The sequence below is a fragment of the Zalophus californianus genome, chromosome 1 (genome assembly GCF_009762305.2).
Source record: "Zalophus californianus isolate mZalCal1 chromosome 1, mZalCal1.pri.v2, whole genome shotgun sequence".
NCBI classification, from domain to species: domain Eukaryota; kingdom Metazoa; phylum Chordata; class Mammalia; order Carnivora; family Otariidae; genus Zalophus; species Zalophus californianus.
In genome coordinates this window covers 168515115-168541682 of record NC_045595.1, presented here as the reverse complement: position 1 = coordinate 168541682, position 26568 = coordinate 168515115, and the positions used below count along the sequence as shown (strand labels likewise).

The 26568-nt window shown below is 37.5% G+C and overlaps 1 protein-coding gene across 13 annotated transcripts in view; it reads right to left on the bottom strand.

Moving 5' to 3' along the window:
- Positions 1 to 26568, bottom strand: part of LOC113916108 (ABI family member 3 binding protein) — a 239687-nt gene that overhangs the window by 17130 nt on the left and 195989 nt on the right. For all 13 annotated transcript variants that reach the window (XM_035722968.1, XM_027581964.2, XM_027581976.2 and 10 more), the window contains 6 exons: positions 21148 to 21225; positions 19334 to 19438; positions 17892 to 18020; positions 17192 to 17260; positions 9436 to 9645; positions 6565 to 6673 (listed from right to left, as the gene is read on the bottom strand). In XM_035722968.1, the coding sequence (XP_035578861.1) occupies positions 6565 to 6673; positions 9436 to 9645; positions 17192 to 17260; positions 17892 to 18020; positions 19334 to 19438; positions 21148 to 21225 (700 nt within the window). The remainder of the gene's footprint in view (positions 1 to 6564; positions 6674 to 9435; positions 9646 to 17191; positions 17261 to 17891; positions 18021 to 19333; positions 19439 to 21147; positions 21226 to 26568) is intronic.

The window sequence follows — 26568 nt, the reverse complement described above, 5'->3', positions numbered from 1 at the left end:
GAGGGAAAGAGAAATCCAATCAATCAGTTCTCCAGGCATTTCTGGATACCTGCCACATGTAGACCTTGTATTGACCTGGGAATACAGATAAGGAGCAAAAGGGCAGAGCTGCAGGGACACTTATTAGAGGATAAAATAAGTCCTGATCAGGGCCAGAGGAGCAGGGCAACAACAGGTGCCTGGTATCATCAACCAGCTGCCCAGCATGTCCTCAGGGACCTTCTTGTATCTCCCATTTCTATGGGGACAAGAAATTCCAGATCTGGGCGGCACTCCAAGTCTATAGTGATGCTATGTGTTTCTGGCACCCCCCCCCACCCCATACTAGGGAATTCTAAGTGAAAAGTGATGAAAAGGATATATTCATGTGAAAGAATAATTGCTCTTTTTATAGACTAGTGGAGTTCCATGCTCTTAGCTATACTTTCGCCAGAAGAAAAGTTGCAAAACTGAGCAATCCCCTAAATTTCTTTCTTCTTTAATGATCAAGCAATTGCCCTGCTACCCACACCTACAAGGAAACTCAATAAAGTGCCTAATGCTCTGGTAGCTTATTTCACTCCTTTCTACAAAGCCCATGAGAAAAGATGTTGAAAAGTTAATACAGAATCTGCAGAGACCAGACTTTCACAAAAACACTATGAATAAGGGAATAATGGCTATTCCACATGCCTGCTTTGTTCAGCTAGAATTATAGTTTATGAGAAGTTGCTGCCTCTATTCCAGTGTACTTTTAGTGCCAAGATTTTATTAAATCAAACAACATAAACAATAGTCCCAAACTGTCTTTGCTGTCAGCTATAGGAAACTTCAGTTTGTATTAGTTTTAGAGGAAGAACTGTTCTCCAGAAACCTGCCAGGCTACAGAGGACAGTGGAAGTACTTGAATATGTTAAGTGAACTTGATTTATATCTTAATTACCAGACAGAATACATTTTCCATAGGAAATTGCTGGGCCACATGTATATCTGGCACACACAACGGATTCTTCAGTTTTTTAGGCAAGTTAGGAGAGAAGGGCTCATGTGCAGGGATTATGGGGCTTCTTGTTTTTTTTTTTTTCTACATAGCAATTGTGTGTGTCCAGCTATATAGTCCAACCTGTTCATCAGGAAGAACCTAGCCTATCAATGGATTATCCAAATGTGTGCTAGAAATAATCTGAAAACAAATTGTAGACCACAGATATAGATTCAAAGAAAAATGGTTTATCAGGACAATTCTACCTGCTGTAAGACTTAACCCAGATTTGGGGTTTATTTTCAGTTCCAGTTTCCCACTGATTCTGTGATGTCTTTGGATATCATAAGACTGTATCATTTTAGAAGTGGGACAGACTTTGAGATCAATTCGTTACTCCAAACTGCCTGTCCCCTTAAGCAGCGGTACAAGACTTATTATTTGACAGATACTTTATCAGTTCTTCTGTTCACAGAACTAAAAATCATCATAGTGGTCTTTGCACACAAAGTGGTTGGCTGCAGATAAGAGAGGCTCTTCTTAGTATTTTTCTTTTTCTTTCAGCTCAAGAGCCACACACTGAGGTTTCATGGGGGAAATAAATGGAAAATAAATATTGGGGAGTGGGCTAGTTGGGTACTGATTCAACATATCGATATTTTCTTTGTATTTTAGGGGTAGGGGGTGAGAGAGGGGTCATGGAAAGAAAGAGATGGAGTTGTGGCATAGTGTGCCTCTGTTAGCTCATCTTTCCTGCTTCATCTGACTAAAACAGTTATGACTCCACACCATAGCCCCTCTTCCCCGAGCAGAGATATGAATGACCAAAGCCCACCGTAGCTGCAAGCATTTGTTGGCAAGGCTGGGGTAGTCCCTACTGTGTCACCTTTGGTACTGCAGCCAGGTGCCCCAGAGCAGCCATGGGGCTCCACTCTCTATAGACGGAAACATCTCACACTGGTGTGTAGCCAAACTCTCCTGCAGCAAGACAGCTGCTGGCTGGTCCCTCCCTGTGGGCATTTTTTTTGAGCTTCTGCAGAGGAAATAAAAACCTGGCAACATCATAACAACAGGCAGGGAGAAAGTTAACACAGTCCACTGTGCTTTTGGTTCTAGGCTATTTGGAATTTTTAACCTACAAAGCTCTGGAGATTTATTTTCTCTGCATTGATTCTTTTGGGTTAAATGTCGCCAAACTCTACTCCTCCCATTCCGGTGTGTAACAAATGGTCAGTAATTATCACCTTTTCTCAGATCTCATGTTTTTCAGTCGAGAGGAACGATGGAAAATGCTACTAAAATAAATTATACACATGTGTCTTCTGAAATTGGAACACAGCTACAGTAATTCTTTCAAAAGTTATTATCTCCTAGGTTTTCAGATAGGGAATTCCAGAACCTCACGGAGGGGTGGTGGTGGTGGTGTGGCGGTGGTGGTAGATTTTAACAACTATAATTCAAAGTTTGCCTATTGGGAATACAATTTTCCCCAGGCACTGAAATGTGACTAAAGTCATTCTTTATAGGTAATAAAAACAACCTGGTGGCTGCATCCTGTACATACTTCCTCTTTATTTTATAATGTGTCTTTTATTAGCAATTAATGGTTGGGGCAGAAAAGATATAATGGAAAGAAATCTTGCCTTAACAACATAAGATAGTATGGAAAAAGCTTGCATAAAAAAAAAAAAACAAGAAAAAGCCAACAAACCTATACTTGGCACTTATAATTTTATTATTCTGACTGTAACCCTGTCAGTAGTAACTCAGAGGACTACTTGTAATTCACCCAAGTCACACACGTGGCCTTAATCTGAAAGAACAATACTGTTTGTTGTTGCTCATTCTTTTCTTGCCAATCTGTTCCGTTCAATTATATCCTTTACCATCAACATGTAGTCTCATTCTGTGAGGTTTTCTCTCCTCTTTTAAACTGCAAGACTTCAGTGTAGGTCCACGTGATCTTTTACGCTGTCTTTCCATGCTTTCCAGCTGTTTCATGGGTATTACTTTTGTTTCCCCAGGTGTTTCTAGGCTTCAGAAATCTCAAATTCAATGAAATAATTCAACTTCACTTTGTTCTTCCTTAATTCATTATTTTGATTAATAGGGGTTTCAGCACATAACATTTCAGCCTAAAAACATATTTTTTTGCCTATTAAGTGAGCAAATTAATCTCTAGCATACTTTTAAGAGAGCAGAGAATGCATTCCCACTTACTGGGGACTGGGCTCTACTGAACTACTTGACCACCAGAAAGTCCCACAAACTGTAGACTAGACAATTCTCATTAGAGCCCCTTTATATCCAGTGTATCGTATCTGTCACCAATGAGGAAATGTTTTCAAACTGCTGATATACAACTTTTACATCATGACCCATCAGAGACTATCAGCATAGTCCTGGTCAAATCATAGATACGAATATTAACAGTCCTTTCTTTCTTTTGTAACAGTCTTTCCATCTGAATGGATTTCATTCAGTTATACCAAACTCTAAAAATAACATAAAATAAGCCAAATAGAAACACTGGATGGCCCCAAATTTATGCCAAGTTGCAAAACTTGGCATGGGATTCTGATTTCAGGGATTCCTAAATTTAATATTACTTTTTCCCAAAGACAAATCCAGAAAGAGCCTCCTTTGGGCTTTGCTCATCTTCAGATTTGGGTAGTTGTAGGGGTCCCTCCTTAGATGGTCCATCAGGCCTTCATCAGGACAGGAGTGACAAGCAAGGCACATGCCTTGGGGCAGGACAAAAGGGACAAGGCTATGAACTCCAGAAACGATTACCATAAGTCCTACAACAACTACGACTGGAAGCTAGACATGAACTCCACGACTAAGTATTCCTGTGATTCCAGAATGAAATGCAGCTTAGCCCAGAGGTACTTTTCTCTTATGCACCTATTTGGCCAATTAGGCAAGATGCCAAAATGGCACTCTTGCAAGACATTAACAAAAAGTTTCTGGGCGCCTGGGTGGCTCCGTTGGTTAAGGGTCTGCCTTCGGCTCAGGTCATGATCCCAGAGTCCTGGGATCAAGCCCCGCATCGGGCTCCCTGCTCAGCTGGAAGCCCTGCTTCTCCCTCTCCCACTCCCCCTGCTTGTGTTCCTGCTCTCGCTTTGTCTCTCTCTGTCAAATAAATAAATAAAATCTTAAAAAGATAAAAAAAGGTTTTGTTCGATTTATTCTACCAACCGTTACTCATTATAAGTGACTCTAGTATCACAAGTGATTGTTCCAACTAAATCAAAGTCATAACAATACTAAAATGAAACTTGGAGCAAGTCATTCCCAGTTACCATCTTTCTGGGTCTCCCCATCTATTGACCAAGTTCCCTGATCTAGCACAGAAGGCCCTCCACAGCCTCGCCTCCACCTCTTGCTTTCACTGTCTCTGTCCACTTTTCACCCCTTTCACTGGTGAAAGTAGCTGACTCTTACCTGCACACAACCATGCCATTTGGGACTCTGTGTGGACATGGACTATTCTCTCTGGTATTTCTTTCCCCTACTACAGTTACCCAGCTAGCTCCTTCCTATGCATTCTTCAAGCCTCAGCCCAGTTATCATCTCCTCCAGGAAGTCTTCCCAACTTCCCCAGACTTTGTAAAGTGCCACCCAATCTGGGCTCCCCTTGCAACTTGTATATATTTTTACCAGAGCTCTCACCACTTTGTGTAGAATAATTGGTTACTAACTGCATATCCCCCTACCTCAAGCTCCTCAAGGGCAGGCACCACATTTATTCATGTTTGCAGTCACAACATCAACCACACTGTTGGCACTTAACAAATGTTAGCTGAATGGAAACACAAATCTTTTATAAGCAAATCAGGCTTAAAAATGTCACTGAAATAATTATTTTCTACTTCTGATCATGACTAAGAGGTGAACTCTGAGAAGATTTGAGGATCGCCTAATTCAGAAAAGGAACATAATCAACATTTAGAAATTAGATGCTTTTAAATATCACCTTCAATGTATTAAATGGAATAAAAAGCAAGAAACTGTAAACCATCCACATTCTGTAAGCCCAAATCCACCTACTAAAAAGTCCAAATTAAATAACTTTTTCTTTTTTACTCTTTCCTTAAAATAATTATGTTAAAAATAGTCTCTCTCTCCCTGTTAATCTCACTAAGGAAACAGAATCAAAATCATCAAATGGGCTTTTACTGAAATACATGCTTATTTTGGCTAACTTAAATCCTTTAAAAAAATTAGCAGTTGTAAAATTTTCCATATTACAGCTCACAATAGAGAACTTTAAAGAAAAAAATGCTTGTGGAAAGTATATTTGCAGTATAGGACTACAGTTTATACACAGCAAACCTTCTAGAATGAACTAGATGCTTCCATTTTCCTGAAAACATTAGAAGAGGTTCTTTGCTATCAGAACTAAAATAGGCTCTTTTGATATTCAATATCTGATTCAATTCAATCAATTGATGACAATGAAAGATGTAAGTAAAACTTATGAAAAAAAAATTTCTAATGCTGGAGTTCCAGTCTTTGCCTCTGCTGATCTTTTTCAATACCAAGAAACTTTATCAAGTTATGAAATATTCAATCTGGAAAAACTCCTGATTGTGTCTTTCTGAAAATTGATCTATGTTGCTTGGTGTATTATAACTTAAGATGTGAAGATGTTTTCATTTTAACTGAAAGCATAGACAGCTTATCAAACAGTGTTCTGGAGTTTGAGAAAAGAAATTGATTTTCCATAGAGAGTAATATTTAGTCCCCAAATGAATTTAGTACACTGGCTTTACTAAGGAAATGCTTGGCTGTATCCATTCGAGAATCTCCTTGAGCAATAAATTTGATGATTTAGCCACGTAAAGCAAAACAAAACAAAAAAACCTTCTCTATTACATTTATAGAAATGTATAAGGCCCTTATTTTTCTTGCAGTACAATGAGCTGATAAAATATTGGGTATTTTAGATTTAAAAAGAAATGACAAAACCACACAGTAACATAAACAACCTGGTACCAATGTGTAATAAGAGATGCCAAGGAAAGTTTTTTATTGTAGAGCATTGCTCTTCGCATATATTTCTATTTTCAAAAATTGATTCTCATTTGTTTGTGATAAAAAGACCCCAAAAGCAAAGGACTGCTATGCCTGGGAATGGTCTGTAGTTATTTGAAGCCTTAACTATCACAAATTGTCATCTGTATCTGTTACATAGTTTGTATTTCCTTGCCCTCCTCTTGCCAGCAAGCCAGCCAAATTCTTCTGTTTTCAAAATGAGTTTACATCATACACACTCCAGTTGTGTCTGGTCTACAGACCTTTCCTTCTCTAAATTTTGGTACTTAACATCAACATTTGGTATTAACGACCTTCTATTGTTCAATGTTCTCCCCTACAGTGCTAACTTACAAGATCACCTTGTCCGCTCTTGTGTCCCCACCAATAACTTGCATATTTGCAAAACATGACCTAGAGGTATCCATTGCTATGTCCGGTAAGCCAAAGAATGAAATGCAGACTACACCGTCCCTTAAGACAAAGACAGACGATGTCATTTCATGCCTTTGTTAAGACTTTTGCACTCTGAGAATTCACCTGTAATAGCACAGGTGGCTTACCTTGTATCTGGTTTTAGATTTTCTACTGTGGAGAAGGTTTGATTTGTAATTTGTATGGACTTGTTCTTCCCACTGAATGACCCATTTTCTCTGGATATAACTTCATATTCTGAAAAGCGAAAAAGCCAACAAATACTTGTCTTTACCTCTCAGCTGATTTAATTGTTCTTAAGGTTAACAGCATCATAAAGTCACTCTCATAAAAGTGAGCAATTTAGATTGCAGTTCTGGAAGTATACTGATCTTACACATTAGCAATTCCCAGATGGGGATGGTCAGTGGATGACGAAGGTCCCAAAGCATTTTGGGAGTTGCTCATTGACCATTTCTGCTTTCCCTTTACTGGAATACGGAAGGCCTGGTAACTGTGAAGACTGATGGTGCTCCTGTGGTAGCTTTGGACTGGTAACCAAAGATTCTGCTAGGCAAGTCAGATAGTCTGCTCTTGTTGGAATGCTCAGTATGGGGAAAGCACCGTGTGAGAAGTGGTACTTGAGTAGAAGCCATATTTCTTTCTCCATGGAGCTTCATTATATAGCTGGGGAAAAGGCCACCGCATTCATGGTGCTGCTCCAAAAATCTTTGGGTTTAAAATCATGCTGCAAATAACAGTTAACCAAATAGTGAATGACAGTTCATTATTTTGAACTATAGAATTATGGGATTTTTGTCTCTACTGCTTATGTAAGTTACGAAAGTTTTGTACCTATTGCTTACATGTGCCTTCTTGATAATTATCCTTTTTAAAAAAATTATGACCTTAAAGTTTGCATAGAGATCTCCATAAATTTCACTTAAAGGCATGTTTCTTTGAATTTGCAGGACTAATCAAGAGAAAGTCTTTCAGATTAAGAACATAATTTATAAATTTGTTAGTTGGTTTTCCCTGCTGTCAATTGGGGTTCAGTTTAATGTATGTCCCAAGATCATGCAGAGGATTAAAAACTCAAAAAAACAAGAAACAACAACAAACCCCATTCAAACTCATTGACTGTAATATTCTTTTTAATATTACCCCAGGCTCTTAGTACTAGAAACTCTTACTGCATATCTTCTCTAATTTTCCTTTGAGTCAATACTCATTTAATACGATTTTTATCCTAAATGACTCAAGTTTTCAAAATGGATATAGAAGTTACCTTCATAAATAAAAAAATTCAGAGAAACAAACTGAGGGTTCTAGAGGGGAGGGGGTAGGGGGATGGGCTAGCCTGGTGATGGGTATTAAAGAGGGCACATACTGAATGGAGCACTGGGTGTTACAGGCAAACAATGAATCATGGAACACTACATCAAAAACTAATGATGTAATTTATGGTGATTAGCATAACAATAAAAATTAGAATTTCTCTCAGAATTCTAGCTTTTGAATGTATATTTTTGGGCTCTGTAAATATATCTTTCATTTGTAGTGCTTTAAAGCAATCATAGCTGTTTCATAAGTCCACCAACACCATAAAAATAGAATATTAATGTTTGGAATGAACATCTATAGATACATTCTGAGTATATTTCAGAAGGCAAAGACAGCCACTTAGTATGTGTCCATATTTCTTACTTTAAAATATGGAAAAAAATTAAAATATGGGATTTATAAATTCCTTAACAGTAAAGATATAAGGAATCTATAAAGAACTAACACTGAATAATTGGTATTTTCCCCCCTCAGAGGGTATTGCCCTATTAAGAGAAAATTTACTTAACAAAACAAAACCTATTTATTAGAAAGATTGGAAAATTAGAATCTGGTCATGAAAACAGAGCACAGTACATGTATTGGGAGTTTGGGACTTTTTAATCCATGTAGATAATCAATGCTTAGAGATTGTTTTTTAGATATTGGGATGGTAGCACCTACTGGCATAGTCCCAAGTAAAGAAGCAGGACTAGGCAAATCCCCAAGGAATATGAGCAATGGCTGGTTCTTTCTTAAAACAAAAGCAAGGTCTGCATGAAAAATGAAATTCACAAAATATGGGTAAATAAAAAAAGGCTAGCTAAGCAAAAATAAGCTGTTTATAGCAGAAGTTGCCCAGACCAAACAGTTCTGTCTGAGGAGAAATAACTGCTGTTTTCCTCTTTATTCACAGAAAATCTTTTTGTCAGATGCTGAATCTCCCACTCCCCACTTCCCCTGTGTACTTCCCTCTTTCCATCCTGACAGCCTCTCAGTGGGTCCCTCTAGACCCTGTCTACCTGTCCCAGGCATAGCAGGACATGGATAGCAGGGGCTTTGTGTAATCACCCTATTTGCTGTATTCCTGTAGCTGATTCAGCCTCGTAGTCATTTCTCCCTCCTCTCTAGTTTGAATAACCTGTTCATTATGAATAAATAAATTCCCATATAATAAACTCAAAGAATGACTCATTTCTTATTTTTCACAGTCATTTTTAGAGGGATTAGGTGAGTGATAGCAGAATTAAAATTTCCTGAGATGAGCAGAAAATTGACCAGGATTAGAATTCTAAAAAAATCTCTCCAAAAAAATAATTGAATACCTTTCAGCCTAGGTCAATCTAGAAATTGGGTTGGTGAAATGAAACTGGTTTAAATATCATCAGTACTGCCAACTGCTCCTATGTTATCTGTAATTTTCTTGATAAGGAAAAGATCAGATCTATCTTTATACCGTGAAAAAGAATTCTGAGAGGACATGGAAGGGATGCAACCTAAAGTGATCTGTTAAATTAACAGGAAGCCCATCACTGGGACACAGATGAACTTTTCTCATCATATGACACTTTTGGCAATACCGCTCTGCTAGGACTTTCTACCCGAGATATACCTCATAGGACATAGTTTGACCCAGGTACCACACTTACATATCAATGCTTCCCACCAGAGTATCAGTCCTTATGCCATGATCTTACCAGTGACGGTATCATTTAGTGGCTTATCCCAGTCCAGGATGACAAATGAGGGACATCCTTCCACAGTGACCACAGTGAGGTTGGTAGGTGGGTTCTGCGGTGGGCTGGTGGCATTCCCCTCGGTGGCATCCTCTTTGGGGAACCGTTTGACAGAATCAGTGATGGAGCAGGGTCTGTTGTCAGGTTTTTGGATGTATCGCACATGAGGACCTAAGAGAGAAAGGACTCTGACATTTAGCCTTGTTTGAGCTTGTACAGAAGGTGGAGGTAAACTCAAATATATTTATCTGTATTAAGACATTTGGTCTCACATTATAAACAGATAGATGAAAGCAGTGATGTGGGTTGTTCAAACTTGTGAAAATCTAGAATTCCTGTCTCTGAGATACCTGATATGGATGTTGTAGCTGGCTTACTTTTCTAAATAGGTTTAACTTATGCTAATATCCAAAAGTAATTTGGTTCCCTGAGCATGTTTTAAACTGCATAATTTATGGGGCAGTGGAAAGAGTACTCAAGAGGGTGTTGCATTAGAAGTGGGGAATAATTAGCCCTGTACTAAACACAGTTCTGGTCTCACCTAATAAATTTTAAAAGCCAGACTCAAAAGGGTCAAGTGGTTTCAAGTAAATTAACTACATCCAGGACAAAATTCAAGAATATTTTAGATTAAAAAAACATATCCAGCAACAAGGTGAAATTACAGAAAAATATGTATGTCTCCCCATAATGAGGAGAAAATAAATCCTTTGAAATCAATCTAGAACTTGCATGGATGTTAGTCATCAGACAAGGACAATAAAACCATTATTATCACTATAACCCATGTAGTAAAAAAATTAAGATTTAAGAGATATAAAAAAGACTGAAATCAAATTTCTAGAGGTGAAAACTAAAACGTGTAAGATGAAAAACATACAGGGTGATAGTGGTACAGAGATGATATTGCAGAAAAAGATTAGTGAACTTGAAGACATAGGAATAAAAACTACCCAAAATAAAAGTGGAAAGAAAAAAAGAATAAAAAATAATGAACAGAGCATCAGTGAGTTGTGGGACAATTTCAGGCAGTATAATATACGTGTAATTGTAGTATCTGAGTAGAAAACAGGCAGAAAAAATATGTGAAGAAATAATGGTCAAAAATTTCCAAATTTGATAAAATCTCTAACCCACAGATCCAAAAAATTTCAAAGAAACCTAAGCACAGCAAACACGAAGAAACTATACCAATACAATTGTTTTGCAAAACCCATGATAAAGAGAAAAGCTTTTAAAGGAGGCAGAAAAAACACATCGTATGTAGAACAATAGAGATAAGGATTATGGCAGATCTCTCATTGGAAAGAATGAGTGTGAGAAGGCAGTGGAGCAACATCTTTAAATATTGGGAAAAAAACCTTATCATCTAGGATTTTATAACTAGTGAAAATATCCCTTTTTAATAAAAGTGAAATACCTTTTAGACATACAAAGATAGACAGAATTCATAACCAGCAGACCCACACTACAAGAAAGATTAAAGGATATTCAGGCAGAAGGAAAATGATGCCATATGGAAATATGAATCCACTCTCTTTGTTCCAGGACAAAGAGCACTGGAAATGGTCAATATATGTGTAAATATGAACAATATTTTTATTATTTCTTTCTAAAAGATAATTTACTATTTAAACATAAAAAAATTGCAATTTAGTGTGATGTATTAACATGTAAAAGTAAAATGTATAACAACGATAGGCCAGGAGGAGAGAAAAGTTGCTATACTAATATAAAGTTCTTGCACATTTGTGAAGTTGTAGAAGCAAGAATACACAATAGGGAAGACAGTCTCTTCAATAAATAGTGTTGGGCAAACTAGACAGCTACATGCAAAAGAATGAAACTGGACCACTTGCTTACACCATACACACACAAAAAAAAAACTCAAAGTGGATTAAAGATCTAAATGTGAGATCTGAAACCATAAAACTCCTAGAAGTAAACATAGGCAGTAATTTCTTTGACATCAGCCTTAGCAACATTTTTCTAGACATGTGTCCTCAGGCAACTTAAACAAAAATAATCAGGACTACATCAAAGTAAAAAACTTTTGCAGAGCAAAAGAAATTATCAATAAAATAAAAAGACAACCTACTGAATGGGAGAAGATACTTGCAAATGATATATCTGATAAGGGTTTAATATCCAAAATATATAAAGAATTTATACATCATGACACCAAAACCCACAAATACTCCAATTAAAAAATGGACTCAAGACCTAAATAGACGTTTTTCCAAAGGAAGATATTCAAATGGCCAACAGACACATGAAAAGATGCTCAACAACACTAATCATCAGGGAAATGCAAATCTAAACTACAATGAGATGTCACCTTACACCTGTCAGAATAGCTAGAGTAAACAAACAAACAAACAAACAAGAAATAATAAATGTTGGAGAGAATATGGAGAAAACCCTTGTGCCCTACTGGTGGGAATGCAAATTTGTGCAGCCACTGTGGAAAAGAGTATGAAGTTTCCTCAAAAAATTAAAAACAGAAAACAGAAATATGTATGATCCAGTAATTCCACTACTAGGTATTCACCCAACGAAGATGAAAGCACTAATTTGAAAAGATACATGCAACCCCATATTTATTGCAGCATTATTTACAATAGCTAAGATATGGGGACAACCCCAGTGTCCATTGACAAATGAATGGATAAAGAAAAATGGTACACATATATAATGGAATATTCCTCAGCCATAAAAAAGAATGAGATCTTGCCATTTGCAACAACATAGATAGACCTAGAGGGTATTATGCTAAGTGAAATAAGTCAGGCTGAGAAAGATAAGTACTGTATGATTTCACTTCTATGTAGAATCTAAAAAACAAAACAAAAAAACCCCTCACAAATGAACAAACAAAAAGCAGAAACAAATCTATAAATACAGAAAACAAACTGATGGTTGCCAAAGGAGAGGGGGTGAGAGGATGGGCAAAATGGATGAAGGGGAGTGGGAGATACAGGCCTCCAGTTATGGAATCAATACAACATGAGGATAAAAGGTCCAGCATTGGGAATATAGTCAATGGTATTGTCATAATATTGTATGGTGACAGATGGCAACTACATTTGTAGTGAACATAGCATAATGTATAGAAAAGTTGAATCACTATGTTGGCACACCTGAAACTAATGTTACATTGTGTGTCAACTATACTTCAACTAAAAAAAAAAAATCCAAATTTTTTTTGGAAAAAAAAATTTTTTTGGAAAAAATCCAAAAGGAGGCTGGAAAAGAGGAAAAAGGGGACAAAGGGTAGAGGGGACAAATAGAAAACAAATAGCAAGATGAGATAGATTTAAACCTAACTATATCATTGGTCATGTTAAATATAAGGTTCTAAACACCCAAAATAAAATGAAGAGATTATTAGATAGGATAACAAAGCAAGAACCAACTATATGCTTTATGATGCTGATGAGAAGCACACTTTAAATATACAGAGACTAATAGATTCAGACTAAAAGGATGAAAAGAAGAGATACATGGTAACATTTACCAAAAGAAAGCTTGAGTGTATATTTAATATTAACAAATTAGATTTCAGAGCAAATAGTATTACCATAAACAGAAAAGATAATTTTATAATGAAAAAGGATCCATTTATCAATTTATTAGAATCCTAAGCAGTTTAAGTCTATATCTAAATATAGACCTTTAATATAAATGTAGCAAAAACTGATAGAAATGTAAGTAGAAATAAATCCACAATTATAGTCAGAGATTTCAATTTCTTCTGTCTTTAATTGATAGAATAGAAAATCACTAAGGATATAAAAGAATTGCACAATACAACCAAACAATTGGACCCGACACCTATATAATACTTGTTATGTAAATTGTTTCCCAAAAATTCCTGTGTTGAAGCCCTAATTCCCAATGTGACTCTATTTGGAGTTAGAGTCTTTAGAAATGTAAATGAAATTAAATGAGGTAATTCGGGTGGGATTCTAATTCGTGGTGCCTGGTGTCCTTTATAAGAGGAAGAGACACCAAGGATGTGTGCACCCAGAGGGAAAGGACATATGAGGACATAGTGAGAAGGTGGCCATCTGCAGTCAAGGAAAGAGGCCTCAAAAGAACCCAAATCTGATGATACCTTGATTTCAGACTTCTGGCTTCCAGAACTGTGAGAAAATAAACTTTTGTTGGGTAAACCACCACATTTGTGGCATTTTGTAATGGAAGCCCTAGCAAACAAATACAACATTACTCTTAAGAATAGCAGAATACACATTCTTTTCAAGTACACACAGAACATACCCCAAATAGACCATATTCTGGGCCATAAAAAAGTCTCAGTAAATTTAAAAGGATTTAAGTATCTGAGAGCATGTGATAACAATGGAGTTACATTGGAAATCAGTAACAGAATAATCTCTAGAAAAATCTCAAAATATTTAGAAATTAAATTACATACTTCTAAATAATCAATGAGTCAAAGAACAAATCAAAAGGGAAATTAAAAAGTATTCTGAATAGAGTAAAAACGAATATAGAGCATAACAAAAATTTTTGGATGCTGCTTAAATAATATGTAGGGGAAAATCTGTAGCAGTAAATGCCATATTCAAGAAGAGAGGAATCAAATCAATGAAGATATATTTTACTTTCAGGAATTAGAAGAGTAAATTAAACCACAATTAAGCAGAAGAAAAAATGATAAAGATCAGAGTAAGTAGATAAAATCAATGAAACAAAAAGTTGACTTTTTCAGAAGTCAAAAAAATTAATAAACCTACAGCCAGACTTATTAGGCAAAAGAGAAAACTTACACATTATCAATAACAGGAATGAGAGAGGTGACATCACTACAGATTCTACAGATATTAAAATAATAAGAGAATATTAAGGACAACTTTATGTCAATAAATTTGACAACTTGGATGAAATGGACCAATAAATTGAAGACAAAAATTACCAAAACTCACTAGGGAAGAAAAATACTCTTCTTCCCTACTAAACATTTAAGGAAGAAGCAATACCAATTCTAAACTCTGAAACTGAGGGAGGAGAGTTCAGCATTATTCTGAGACTAAAACTTGACTTAGACGTTACAGAAAAAGAAAACTATAGACCAATATCCTTCACTGAATACAATTCTAAACAAAATTTTACCAAATTAAACCCAACAACATATTAAAATGAGAATATATTGTGACCTAGTGGAGTTTGTCCCTGGAATGAAAAGTTGAAAATTCAAAAACAATTACCTCATTACATTAAGAAACTAGTAAAAACATTATCATCTTCATAAAGGCAGAAAAATCATTAAACATAATCTAGCACTCATTTCTGATAACAGTTACCACCAAAGCAGACACAGAAGGGAATTTTCTCAACCCAATAAAGGGCATCTATGAAAAACCTATGAGGTAACATCATACTTAATTACATTCAGGTGAGAGGATGAATGCTTCTTCCATAAAGTCAGGAATAAGAAAAGGATATCCAGCCTCACTGTAACTATTCAGTATTTTACTGGATGGTCTTGCTAGTACAATAAGGCAAGAAAAAAGCCACCCAAGTTAGAAAGGAAGAAGTAAAACTTTACTCTCAGATGACATGATTCTGCATGTAGAAACTCCAATGGATCTACAGAAAAGGTACTGAGTTTTACAAGGTTTTGGGAATTTAAAAATTAATTTTTCTATATATTAGCAATGAATAATTAGAAATTGAAATAAAAATACTATTTTTATGGTTTTCTGTACACTGAAAACTAAAAACATTGGTGAGAAAAATTGAAGAGCCAAATAAATGGTAAAATACACCACTGTTCATAGGTAGGAAGACTTAACTGTTGTATAGCTGTCAATTTTTCCCAATTCACCCATACCTTCAATGCAATTCTAATAAAAATATAACCAGGCTATTTTTTAGACATTGATAAGCTGATTCTAAAATTCAGATGTAGATACAGAGGACCCAGAATCATCAATACAATACCAATACCACAATAATACAAACATGGTGGTACTGATGTAAAGGCAGATAAATAGATCCATAGAACAGACTAGAGAGCTAAAACAGTTCCACAAATATATGGACAACTCATTTTTGACAAAGGTACAAATGAAATTCCATGGAAAGAATAGTTTTTTTCAACAAATGATGCTGGAACAATTTTATACACACAAGCAAGGAAACTGATTTGTTTCACACCTTGTATCATATACAAAATTTGACACAATATGGATCATAGACCTAAATGTAAAAGCAGAAAACGTCTAGAAGGAAACAGCAGATAAACTTCTAGAAGGAAATGGAAGAGGTCTCTATGACCTCTGATTGGTCAATGATTTCTTAAATACAACACCAAAAATATAGTATATAAAAAAACCAAATTAATAAACTGAGATTTATTAAAATTAAAAAACAGAAGCCACACACTGGGAGAAAATATTTGTAAAGCATGTATCTGAAAAAGGTCTTCTACCAAAAAATACAAAGAATCTCAGGTAGCCTGGGTGGCTCAGTCAGTTAAGTGTCTTACTCTTGATTTGCACTCAGGTCATGATCTCAGGATCCTGGGATCAAGTGTTGGCAAAGATGTGGAGGAATTGGAACTCTCATACACTGCTGACAGAAAGGTTAACAGCACAACTACTGTGAAAATCAGTTTGTAGTTTCTTAAAATGTTAAATATACACTCAAATGATCTAGTCACTGCTCTTGTAGGCATTCACAGCCAAATGGAATGAAGGCATATGACTATACAAACACTTGTACATGAATGGTCATAGTAGCTTTATTGGTAATGTAAAAAAATTAGAAAAAACCCAAATGTCATAAACAGGTTTAATAAATAATTATATATTCATATAATAGGATACCAGTCAGCAATAAAAGAAATGAACTATTGATACATGTTGCAACATGGATGAATCTCAAAATAATTATGCTGAATGAAAGAAACCAGACCAAAAAAAGTTCATACTGTATTTTTCCATGTGCATAAAAATCCACAAAATGCATACACATTTATAGTAAAGCAGATCTGTGATTATCTAGGAACTAAAGATTTGGTGGGAGGAGTGAGATGGAGGAATTATAAAAGTACATGATGACACTTTTGGAGGTGGTGCATGTATTTATTATCTTGATTGTGATGATGGGTTCATGGGTGTACACATATGTTAAGATTTATCAAATTCTACACTTCAGAAAAAAATATTACAAAAAGGAAATACTGGGCTCTATATCATAGCTCTCTTACTGTGGTAGACTTGATACTGTTCAAAAATATTCTCTATATACATGGAAGGAGTATACTTCCCCAATCTTTGATTTGAGGTGGGCTATGGGACTTTCTTTGGCCAATGGATATTGGCAGATATAAAACAAGGAGGAGCTTGAAATGCTGTTGTGTTTCTGAACTCCCCACTCTTGACTTTGTATTGTCATTAAAATGGCTCCTGAGTCACTGTTGGTCCTTCATCCTTAGGACCAGAGTGAAAAAATGTGGAGCATAGCTGAACACAAGCCACGGGAGGTCCAGCTGTACCTGCTGCTGGAAGCAGAACCATCTAGTAAAGCACAACCTACTGACCCTCAGGTGACTTGGAAACACATGAGAAATAAATCCTTATTAGACTATGCTACTAAGATTTCGCAGTTATTACACAGCAAAAGCTAATGGATAGTTCAATCTAAGACAGCCTGGCTAAAATTCAGATTTGGAGCCAATCATACCTACCTTTGAATCTGGGCTTCCCAAGAGGATCAGTTTCTCTTGTTGGACTTGAGCTAAAGTCAGTTATATTACCTGAGAATAGAAGATAATAAATGATTTTAGCAAAATATAAAAAACTTCTCAAGAAAATGAAGTATTAAAAACTATAAATATTTAATATGCCTCCTGGTCAACTGCTTGCGTATAATTATAATATCTGTCCACAATAAAATGCCTTTAATTGTGTCCTGCTGCAGGTGTGCTGAGTATACCAAATAATGACTTAAAGATTAAAGTAGGCAATACTCATTAATAAATTAATATATAATTTATTTTTTAATTAGGTTCCACACCCAACGTGGGGCTTGAACTCATGACCTTGAGATCAAGAGTGGCATGCTCTACTGACCGAGCCAGCCAGGCACCCCAAGATATGTATGATTAATAATGACATCTGATTTAGTGAGAAACTTTGGGTAATCTAGATCTTTTCAGGAAGACTTCTCTAAAAAACTTGGGTACCTTCTTCTCTGTCTATGAAGGGAAGGACTATTCTATCTCAAAGCTTTAAACATGAGTATAATTTTAAAATTTCAAAGGACTGATATTAATCACAAAATTGAATAAAACAGATAATCCAGAGCTGAGACTCTATTCCCCTTAACTTGAAATCTTTTAGTACTTCATAGCTAGGCATCCAGTGTGAAGTGACTGACATACTAACCAAGATCTTCTCCTGAGGCAGGAGCTGTTGGTTGCTTTTCATCTGTCTCTGTTCTTTCTGAAGGGGCTTCAGTAGGCCTAAGTGTGGCCCTCAGGGGTGGAGAAGTTACTCGGCCTGATGAAATGATTCCTGTAATGGAGAGCCAAAGCAGTCAGGCTTTATAGGAGCACTGGCAAGTTCCCCATTTATTTATTCCATAAATATTTATTCAGCACTTATACTATATGACAGGCTTGGAGAGAAGACAAAACCTGTGTCTTTGATCAAAATAGATGTGTGAGCCAAATATGTTGAAGCGCTGTAGATATTGTGAAAGAACTGGATAAGGTCACAGAGAAAGTAAGCAGACAGAGTAGTAATGTCTCTGGGGAAAGATGAAGGGTGGGTGAGGGGAGGGTATGAATGTCTTCACAGAGGTTGTGCCAATAAAGAAGTGAAATAATCAGCAGGTAGGTATGAGAGCTATATTGGGGCAGAGGCTGCAGGAAGAGACAAGCCAGGGAAGCACAAGACTACTTGTGGTGTGAGAGCCAAGAGTACTCTGGGGTACTGTGAGAGCTGACTGTGGAAGGACAGGAAAGGCCAGATCATGAAAGGCCTTCCATACCATAGATTTGGACATTGTTTTTAGGTGACAAGGACCCACTGAAAGATTTTCACTAGGAAAGTAATGAGATGAGAAGGGGATGAATGGTCAGGTTGCAAGTCTGGTGGCCAAGAAGGACGTCAAAAGACAAAAGCAGCTGTTGTGGGCAAAGGCAGAGCAGGTGAAGTACGTAGGGGGCAGTGGGATTAGATGGAAGGTGTTTTACAGGAAAGATATCAAGGAGGTGGAATGGCTTGACCTGGAGAGTAACTGGCAGGCATGGATCATGGCTGAAGAAGAAGGAAAAAGTTGCTTAATATAACATCTGTTCTGTTGCCTTCTACAGTATATATTCTTGGCTTGTTGCACAGGCTAGAGCTGCTCATGTTTTAGCCCTCAGTCTCTCCGCTAGTACTGTAATACGGGGGCCAGCATGAAGGCTGGTGAACAGGGGAGATTTCAGTGAGATGTACAGGATTTCATTTCAGGAGATAATGGTAAAGAGACGACGGGATATCACATTTTCCATTACCCCCTATAGGTTGGCAATGTACAGTACTTCATCCAAAATAATGCGCTTGCTGCAAGGCCTGAGTGAGCTTCTGTCTCACAATGTTTAAAAAGCAAACTGGCCTAGATAGATACACAGGGATAGTTTCCGGGACCACACCCACCCAGAATCAGGAGAGAAGCCCAGTGTCCAGTGGACTCACAGGGTCCGGTTTTGGGGGCCAACACAGGCACATGTCCCATGCACCAAGGACTTGTCTATCGCCTGAGCTAGCATGCCAAGAAGGGCTTGTGGTTGTCTAGGCAAATGAGCATCATGGAGGGAGAAGGTACATGACCGACATACCTGCACTTCCTGGCTTGCCAGTGACATTATTTGGTGGTAAAGGTTTTCTTCGTGGGGGCACAGGTCTAGGTGGCAAGGGTGGGCGGCGAGTGCCTGGGACTGCGGCTACGAGATTATATTACAGATAAAGTTGCCATAAGGATTCATGCCATAAACATGTCAGGTTTTAAAAAATATAACATTTGATAAGTACTGAGTGGATGACAGAGGACAGATTCCATAGAAGAGTATCTATGAGTAATATATTCTGATATTCCTCTAAATTAATGTTGGTAATATACCCAGGAATAATGAAGTCCATTAACATATGGAAAAAATATCCTCTAATTATAGGTCTATCTGCCTTTTAAAACTGTACAGATATAGAGAATTTAACATCTTTAGTTTCTTATATAGGCACGACAGTATTTCTGAGTTTCACTGTCCCCCATTGCCTTTGATTTTCAGACTACAATTTCTTAGGTCATTTTAGCTTTAAATTGTTAAAGGATATAATTTCTCCTTTAGTGGATGCTCCACCCCACCACCCAAATCTATTATATAATTATAATTGAATAAACGCTTTCAGAACTTCTCAAAAGATTACAACAAAGCAGCCTTGATGGCAGAAGCAATAAGCCTGTGCCTGTGGAGAGCAGGGTCAGTATGAACAGTTGTGCACTGCACAAGGGCCCTGGCAAGGGATATGTGAGTGGGCGGTGAAGTTTAACACGCACTCTGCTCACCCATCTGTGAGCCCTGGTGCAAGCCTGCCCACCCAGAGGAAGGGCACATTTTACTAAGGAGTCTGCCTAAAGGGCAGAGGGAAGAGATACCTGTTTATACCATGCACAAATTATCTTTTCATACTTTGCACAAATGCTGGCGAGGCTAGAGGTGCCTAGAGCAATCCACCTTAACCTAAATTTTAAGTCTTGTGTTCTAGCTTAAAAATTCACCTCTTTCTTTGCATGATATATGTTGGTTAAAAAAATCTTCAAGTAGAAGTGGCAACCTAGGAAAATGCCCTGTGACTTTAAGTGCTTCTTGGGAGACTAGCGAGTGTGCACTTGTGCACGTGCAGGGGAGTGAGTGTGATAACAGAATATGGCTCTGTAGCCCAGGCATTAATACACTAGAGTAGGTTTCATAGCAACCTTTGAAATGGCATAGAATTCTTACTCAACGCAAACCTTTCCAAGTCACCAGCTTCATAATTTTGGCCTAGTAAATAGAGCACAGTCTTAAATTAGGAACATAAATCCTATCAGGCTAAAGGATATTACAGTAAATCACACAAGAACAAAACTTGAACATGATGAAAACTAGAACCCACAGTGACTCTTCAGCATTTGTCACCTGAGACCCGTCAGAACATTATACAAAGTGATTCTTGAATTAGTACCCCATTGGAGGTTCTTATTAATATTTGATGTGTGCACAGAGCACTATTTATTCCCCCAAAGATAATATTTTATTTTTAAATTTTTTGGGGGGGCGGAGATCGAGAGTGAGCATGCACAGGGTGGGGGAGGGGCAGAGGGAGAGGAAAATCTTAAGCAGACTCCACCCCTGACGCTTGACGCAGGGCTCCATCTCACCACCCTGAGATCATGACCTGAGCTGAAATCCAGAGTCGGATGCTTGACCAACTGAGCCACCCAGGCGCCCCAAAGATAATATTTTAGAATGTTTCTTTAGCAGTACCCATGTACTGTTGGCATGGTTCTTTGAGAGCTGTGAGGATGCTGTTTTTTCTACAACATTTGACACTGCAGTTACTGCCCAAGTAGCAGAGAAGAGCAAAGTAAGGGAGTTAGTATCTTATTCCTTACCTGGTTTTTTGGTGGAGTGGGTAGAGTCCACTGACATATTTTTACCAGCACTTGATGGCTTTGGTGCTTGCTTGACCCCTATGAGCAGACATAATGAAAGGGAGTAAGTAGACAGCAAAAACGTGTTGGATGTTTTTTTCACAGAAACTTGGTAATCAGTGATAATGCGCATTCAATGCGGAACAGTGGCACTGGTGTTTTTGTGCCCAGGCCATTTTAATTGGCTTCTCCTGTCTGCATATAGAAAATATTCAAAGCCCTATATTCATTAGCTGTAATAGTTTTTCTGAAGAGTTAGTGTTTGATTATGGATCATGGTTTTGTCTTAGTTTTCCATGATGCCCACACTGTACTGCCTTTCTGGGTGGTATGGTCTCACTAGGCAGAGTTCACCTTCAGTGATTGGCCATTTTTTGCCAATATTCATGAGTACATTCTGTGGTTTTAAAAAAAGTTTTCCTCCAACCCTTTCAATACCCCCTAAAACCTCTTAAAATTCCAATGTGTTTGGATTTATCCTTGGTAAATTGACTTTAAAAATATTCCTGAAGAAGCCTTGGCTATTACGCTGATTTGGCCACAAACTGGATCTGTACCTTTGAGACTTGTAAATTAGTCCTGGGCAGGCACAGAGCTCCAAATTGCTATTTGGAAGAAATTGATCTGAAAATTGTTTTGTGTGATATTTTATCTCCTAAGTCTCTCAAATATAATCTGGTGGTTATTAGTCATTCACCTAAATACCCATGCTTGGAGTTTGAATATCTATCCTAAGGATACGGGAACCAATTTAGATTTTGTCTTATTTTTTGAATTATTATGCTTTTACATTACAAAATGATCTTCCCCGATGTGGCTGACAGTCATCATTAAGAAAGAATAGAAACAGACGTTATTCATATAAACAGACAAGAATCTATGGACTCTGGGAAACAAACAGAGGGTTTCAGAGGGGAGAGGGTTGGGGGAATGGATTAGCCCGGTGATGGGTATTAAGGAGGGACATATTGCAATGAGCAATGGGTATTATATGCAAACAATTAATCATGGAACACTACATCAAAAACTAATGAAGTACTTTATGGTGACCAACATAAAAAAAAAATCCATACTCTGAGGACCTGACTATAATTCACATACCTAAAAAATAAGAATATTTAGTATACTAGTCTGTACATTAACAAGGACAACCAAAATCACAAGTTTATTCACTGTGTTCTAGGGACCATGTAGTGACATTACACACTCGATCTTGTTTAATGTGCAGGCAGATACATTAAAATAATATTGATTAAAATACAGGAAAAGCTTTACTTGCCAAAAATCAGGTATTAGCACATTAAATGATGAAATTAAATTATTATTATAAATCAACATTTTAAACAACACAGTAATAACATTATAATTATTATTATAATTATTATTAATACTATAATTATAATTAACATTAATTTATAAACCCCGGTATTGCAATCCCATACTCTGTGCTGCTTGGTTAAGAGAGAATATATAAAATCATGGAGAATGTTTGTATGGAGCCATGAATTAAATGTTGCTTATTTGTAGTAGGAAGAATATGTTTTTGGGGTCAATGACTATTTTGTGGCTAACCCCACAGGCATGGTGAAAACAAAGGGCTCATTAGTCTTCTTCCTGTGCTCACTCTCAGTGTAATGTGGTCAGAGAAAGGACTCACTTGGGTGTTTTGGTTGGAAAAGGACTCATTTGTTCATGGCACAGAGGAAGGAAGTACTTCCATTTGTGTCACTAGGATAACCTGGCATAGTAAGCCTGATTTACCACTACTCCTTTGAGAGTAAAAAATGTATTGTGTATTCTAGAAGGCTCTAGATGGCTAGTAGACTGTGTGTGCCTTTAGTGATTCTTCTTCATAGCATTTTCCCAAATCTTTTTAACTGGAAAACAAAAACAAAGTATTTTGGTTCAAAGCACCTTCCATATTCATTGCCTTATTTGATCCATACAACCCTTCTGTGTGGGAGATACCATTCAGGTCCCACAGATGAAGAAACCCAAGGCAAGGGAAGAGTAAGCAACCCACAGCTAGGAAGTGTTGGGACTTAGACCGACATGTGCCCAGCTTAAAGCCTAGCTCTTAACCACGAAGTGACATAGCACAGTGTACTGTCTTCCTCTTGTCAGCTTCTTGCTTCTACTATTCCTCACAAAGACGCTAAGTGACTTTAGCTTTAGAGTCCTACCTTCTGCGTTTTGGGTGGTTTGAGGCATCACCACTGTGTGTGGTCTAAATGGCCCTGGCTGGTAAACATATGTCATCCAACCATGCCACTAATATGTGGGACTCAGAGAATAGCAGATCCTGACAGTGGACAAGTCCTCCAAGCCACAGGGGCTAGTCAATTGGAGATACGGGAGAGAATCCAGAATTCTGCAAGCCTACTTTATGAGTAAGACCAAAGATACAATTTCCCTGGCTTCTTTTCTAATTAAGAGAAAAATCAGAAGCCAACTATTGTGTCACTTTCTTTATAGATAGAGACAGAAGCATCTTACTATTATGATCCTTAAATGTATGTACCCAAATCAATCAGCAGCTAACCTGGACTTTCTTCAGCCTTCAGAAACAGATAAAAGTTGACAGGGTAGATAAATGTTGGTAAGAACCCTGCCAAAGTTATCCATGGGACAGGGCATTGAACTGGGACAGGGGGATGAACTCTGGTTCTGGCCATGCCTACACCATGCTGTGGTCTGCATGTCAGCCAGGCAGCAATGTGAGCACCAGAGCCCAGACACCAGTGAACTTCTTTTGCTCTGAATCAGAGAGCAAGTGAAGGCCAGAGGTAGCAGAGAGGCAATGGGAAGGCAAAGGACAAAGCCAGGAAGAGAGGTGCTCTGGAGAAAGAATTCTCAGGAATTGGCATTTAATCAGCCAATCTGGCCCAGGCTGTGACCTGAATTCTTTTTCCCTCAGGCAGGATTAATCAACATATTTTTGAAAGGGCAGTGTTGGCTCTGGAAGCACCTAGTGGAGCTTTAGTATGAGCCTCCCAATTGCCATATGGGAGTTCTCCAAAAATCTCTGGATTTTCATAGTTTATCCCTTAGCAATTTATTGTCAAAAGTGAAGTAATGATTTGGGTATTTTTAACCATGGTAACAAAAATGTTGCAAACAAACACAGTAAACTGAAAATCCATTTCCAAATGTATTAGACACTATTCCCTGGGACCAAAAAGAGGTGGTATTTATGCATGATTGGTCTCTGTGTCTTTGTCTCCAAATCTTAACACCTTGCTACAAAGCCAGGAGTGATGAGCCAGCAGACTGGAAGGTTTAGCCACAGCCCAGAAAAACACATTCCTCATCTTGGAGGAGTCTGGTTTCTGGTTGTCAAGCACACTCTGTGGGGGCAGGCAAGTGTGGATTCCTCATTAGGAGGCAGGGAGAGGAGTCTCAGGTTCAAGTATTTAACGTATGTGCTAAACCACATGTGTCAGGTTGGTTTCCAGACTACATTTTGCCTGAAACCTAATGGGCCTTCAATAAATGTTGGTTGGATGGAAGAGTACCTGTACAACTCAGCAGCTTCCTTCTACAAGGAAAAGTTGGAGACTGACCGTTGATGGAAGAATTTAGCCTCCTCTGTGCTGGGCAGACAGTAAACATTTTCAGCTTTGTGGACCATACTCTCTCTGTCACAATTGTTCCACTCTACCATTCTATTTTGAAAGCAGGCTATGTTTCAACAAAACTTTATTCATGAAAATATGCCGTGAGCCAGATTTGGCCTGTGTGATCTCCTGGTCTAGTGCATGCCTCTTGCCTCTCTGCAGTGTAGATCTCAAGTTGGCTGTAATTTTTAGAACACATCAGTGAAGTCTAAACACATCTCTGGAAAACCTCTAAAAGCAGAGCGCTGGAAAAATGACCTACGTACAACCTCAAACTTTGTAGGCTAATTTCAGACTTTGAAGTGGAGGCATATTTACAAATATAGCTAAGAAATGCATATAAAGCTGGGCAAATATCTGTAATGATGACATGAAATAAGAAACCTGGCTCAAGATGGTTTAAAGATTCCTGGGGTTTATGAAATCATTGCAAGATTTTTATAGAGGTCTAAATAATCAAAGGTCCACTGTTTTGAGGCCTCAGAATCTCTTTTTGACTCTTCCAAAGGCACAATCTTAAGTGGCCTAAAACCATGAAGAATATGTCCTATAAATCCTAAACACTTCCTTTATCAACTGATTTTTCTTTTTAATGTAAAATATCTGGGCTAAAAATTTTAGCAAGAAAAACTGCAGGAAAATGTCTGTGAGATGGATGAATAATAAAGATAAATACAAGACGTCAAAGTTGATTAGGAATCAGGTGACACAAAAATTAAGTCTCATTAAGACTCGATAGAAGCGAGAAGTAAGTGTGGATGAGATAGTGGGACTGGGTCAGAGGAGAAAATAAACTTTATGTAAATACCTGCATTTCTGGTAAACAAGCCAGAACAAAACTATGAAGAGTCAAAGTAAGGTGGACTCATGTAAGTCAGTAATCTGGAGAGAATAGATTTTAAGACACTCTTTTTCTCATGAATTCCTAAAGACCTTATTCCCTAAGCAAATAGTCTGAGAGCTATTAAATTTTCCATTCATTATATCCTACATGTCATCTATGATTCCCAATTTTTATACCACCTACTTCCTTTTTTGCCTTATTGCATTGGCTGAATACCCCACTACTCTTTTCAGCACAAGTGGCAAAAATAGGAATCCTTGTGTTCTTGATGTGAAGAGAAAAACATTCAGACTGTCATTATTAAGTATGATGTTCGTTGCAGGTTTTTCACAGATATCCTTTATCAGAGTGAGGAAAATTCCTTCTATTCCTAGTTTTCTGAGAGTTTTCATCATGAATGGATTTTGAATTTTGTCTAACGATGGTTTTTTGTATTTATTCAGGTGATGGTATGATTTTTCTCCTTTTCTCTGTTAATGTGGTGAATTATACAAATCTGTTTGAATGTTGAGCCAACCTTGCATTCTTGAAGCAAATACCATTTCGTTGTTATGTGATCTGTAGTAGACCTGGAGATGTATCACCCTGACCCCCAGTCAAAGCTCTCTCAGCTGAGGCTGATTCTGAAGGAGCTGAAAGAGGATGCTGTCTGCTGACTTCATTCCCCACAGATGGGCAGCATTCCCCAAAGGGGAATCTCGACAGACAATAGAATGGGTACAATGCATTTTGGTTGGGGGATGGAAGTAGAGCAAGGGAGGCAGAAACTGAGCTCTGCTTTGTCTGCCTGTGCTCACCAGCCCATTTCTACTAGCCACCAACTAATTAAAATGAAGCTCCATTAAGAGGACTTTCTTCCACAGTTTAACTAGATGAGTTAATGCTACAAAGTTGATTTCATTTACACAAAAGGGTCATAGA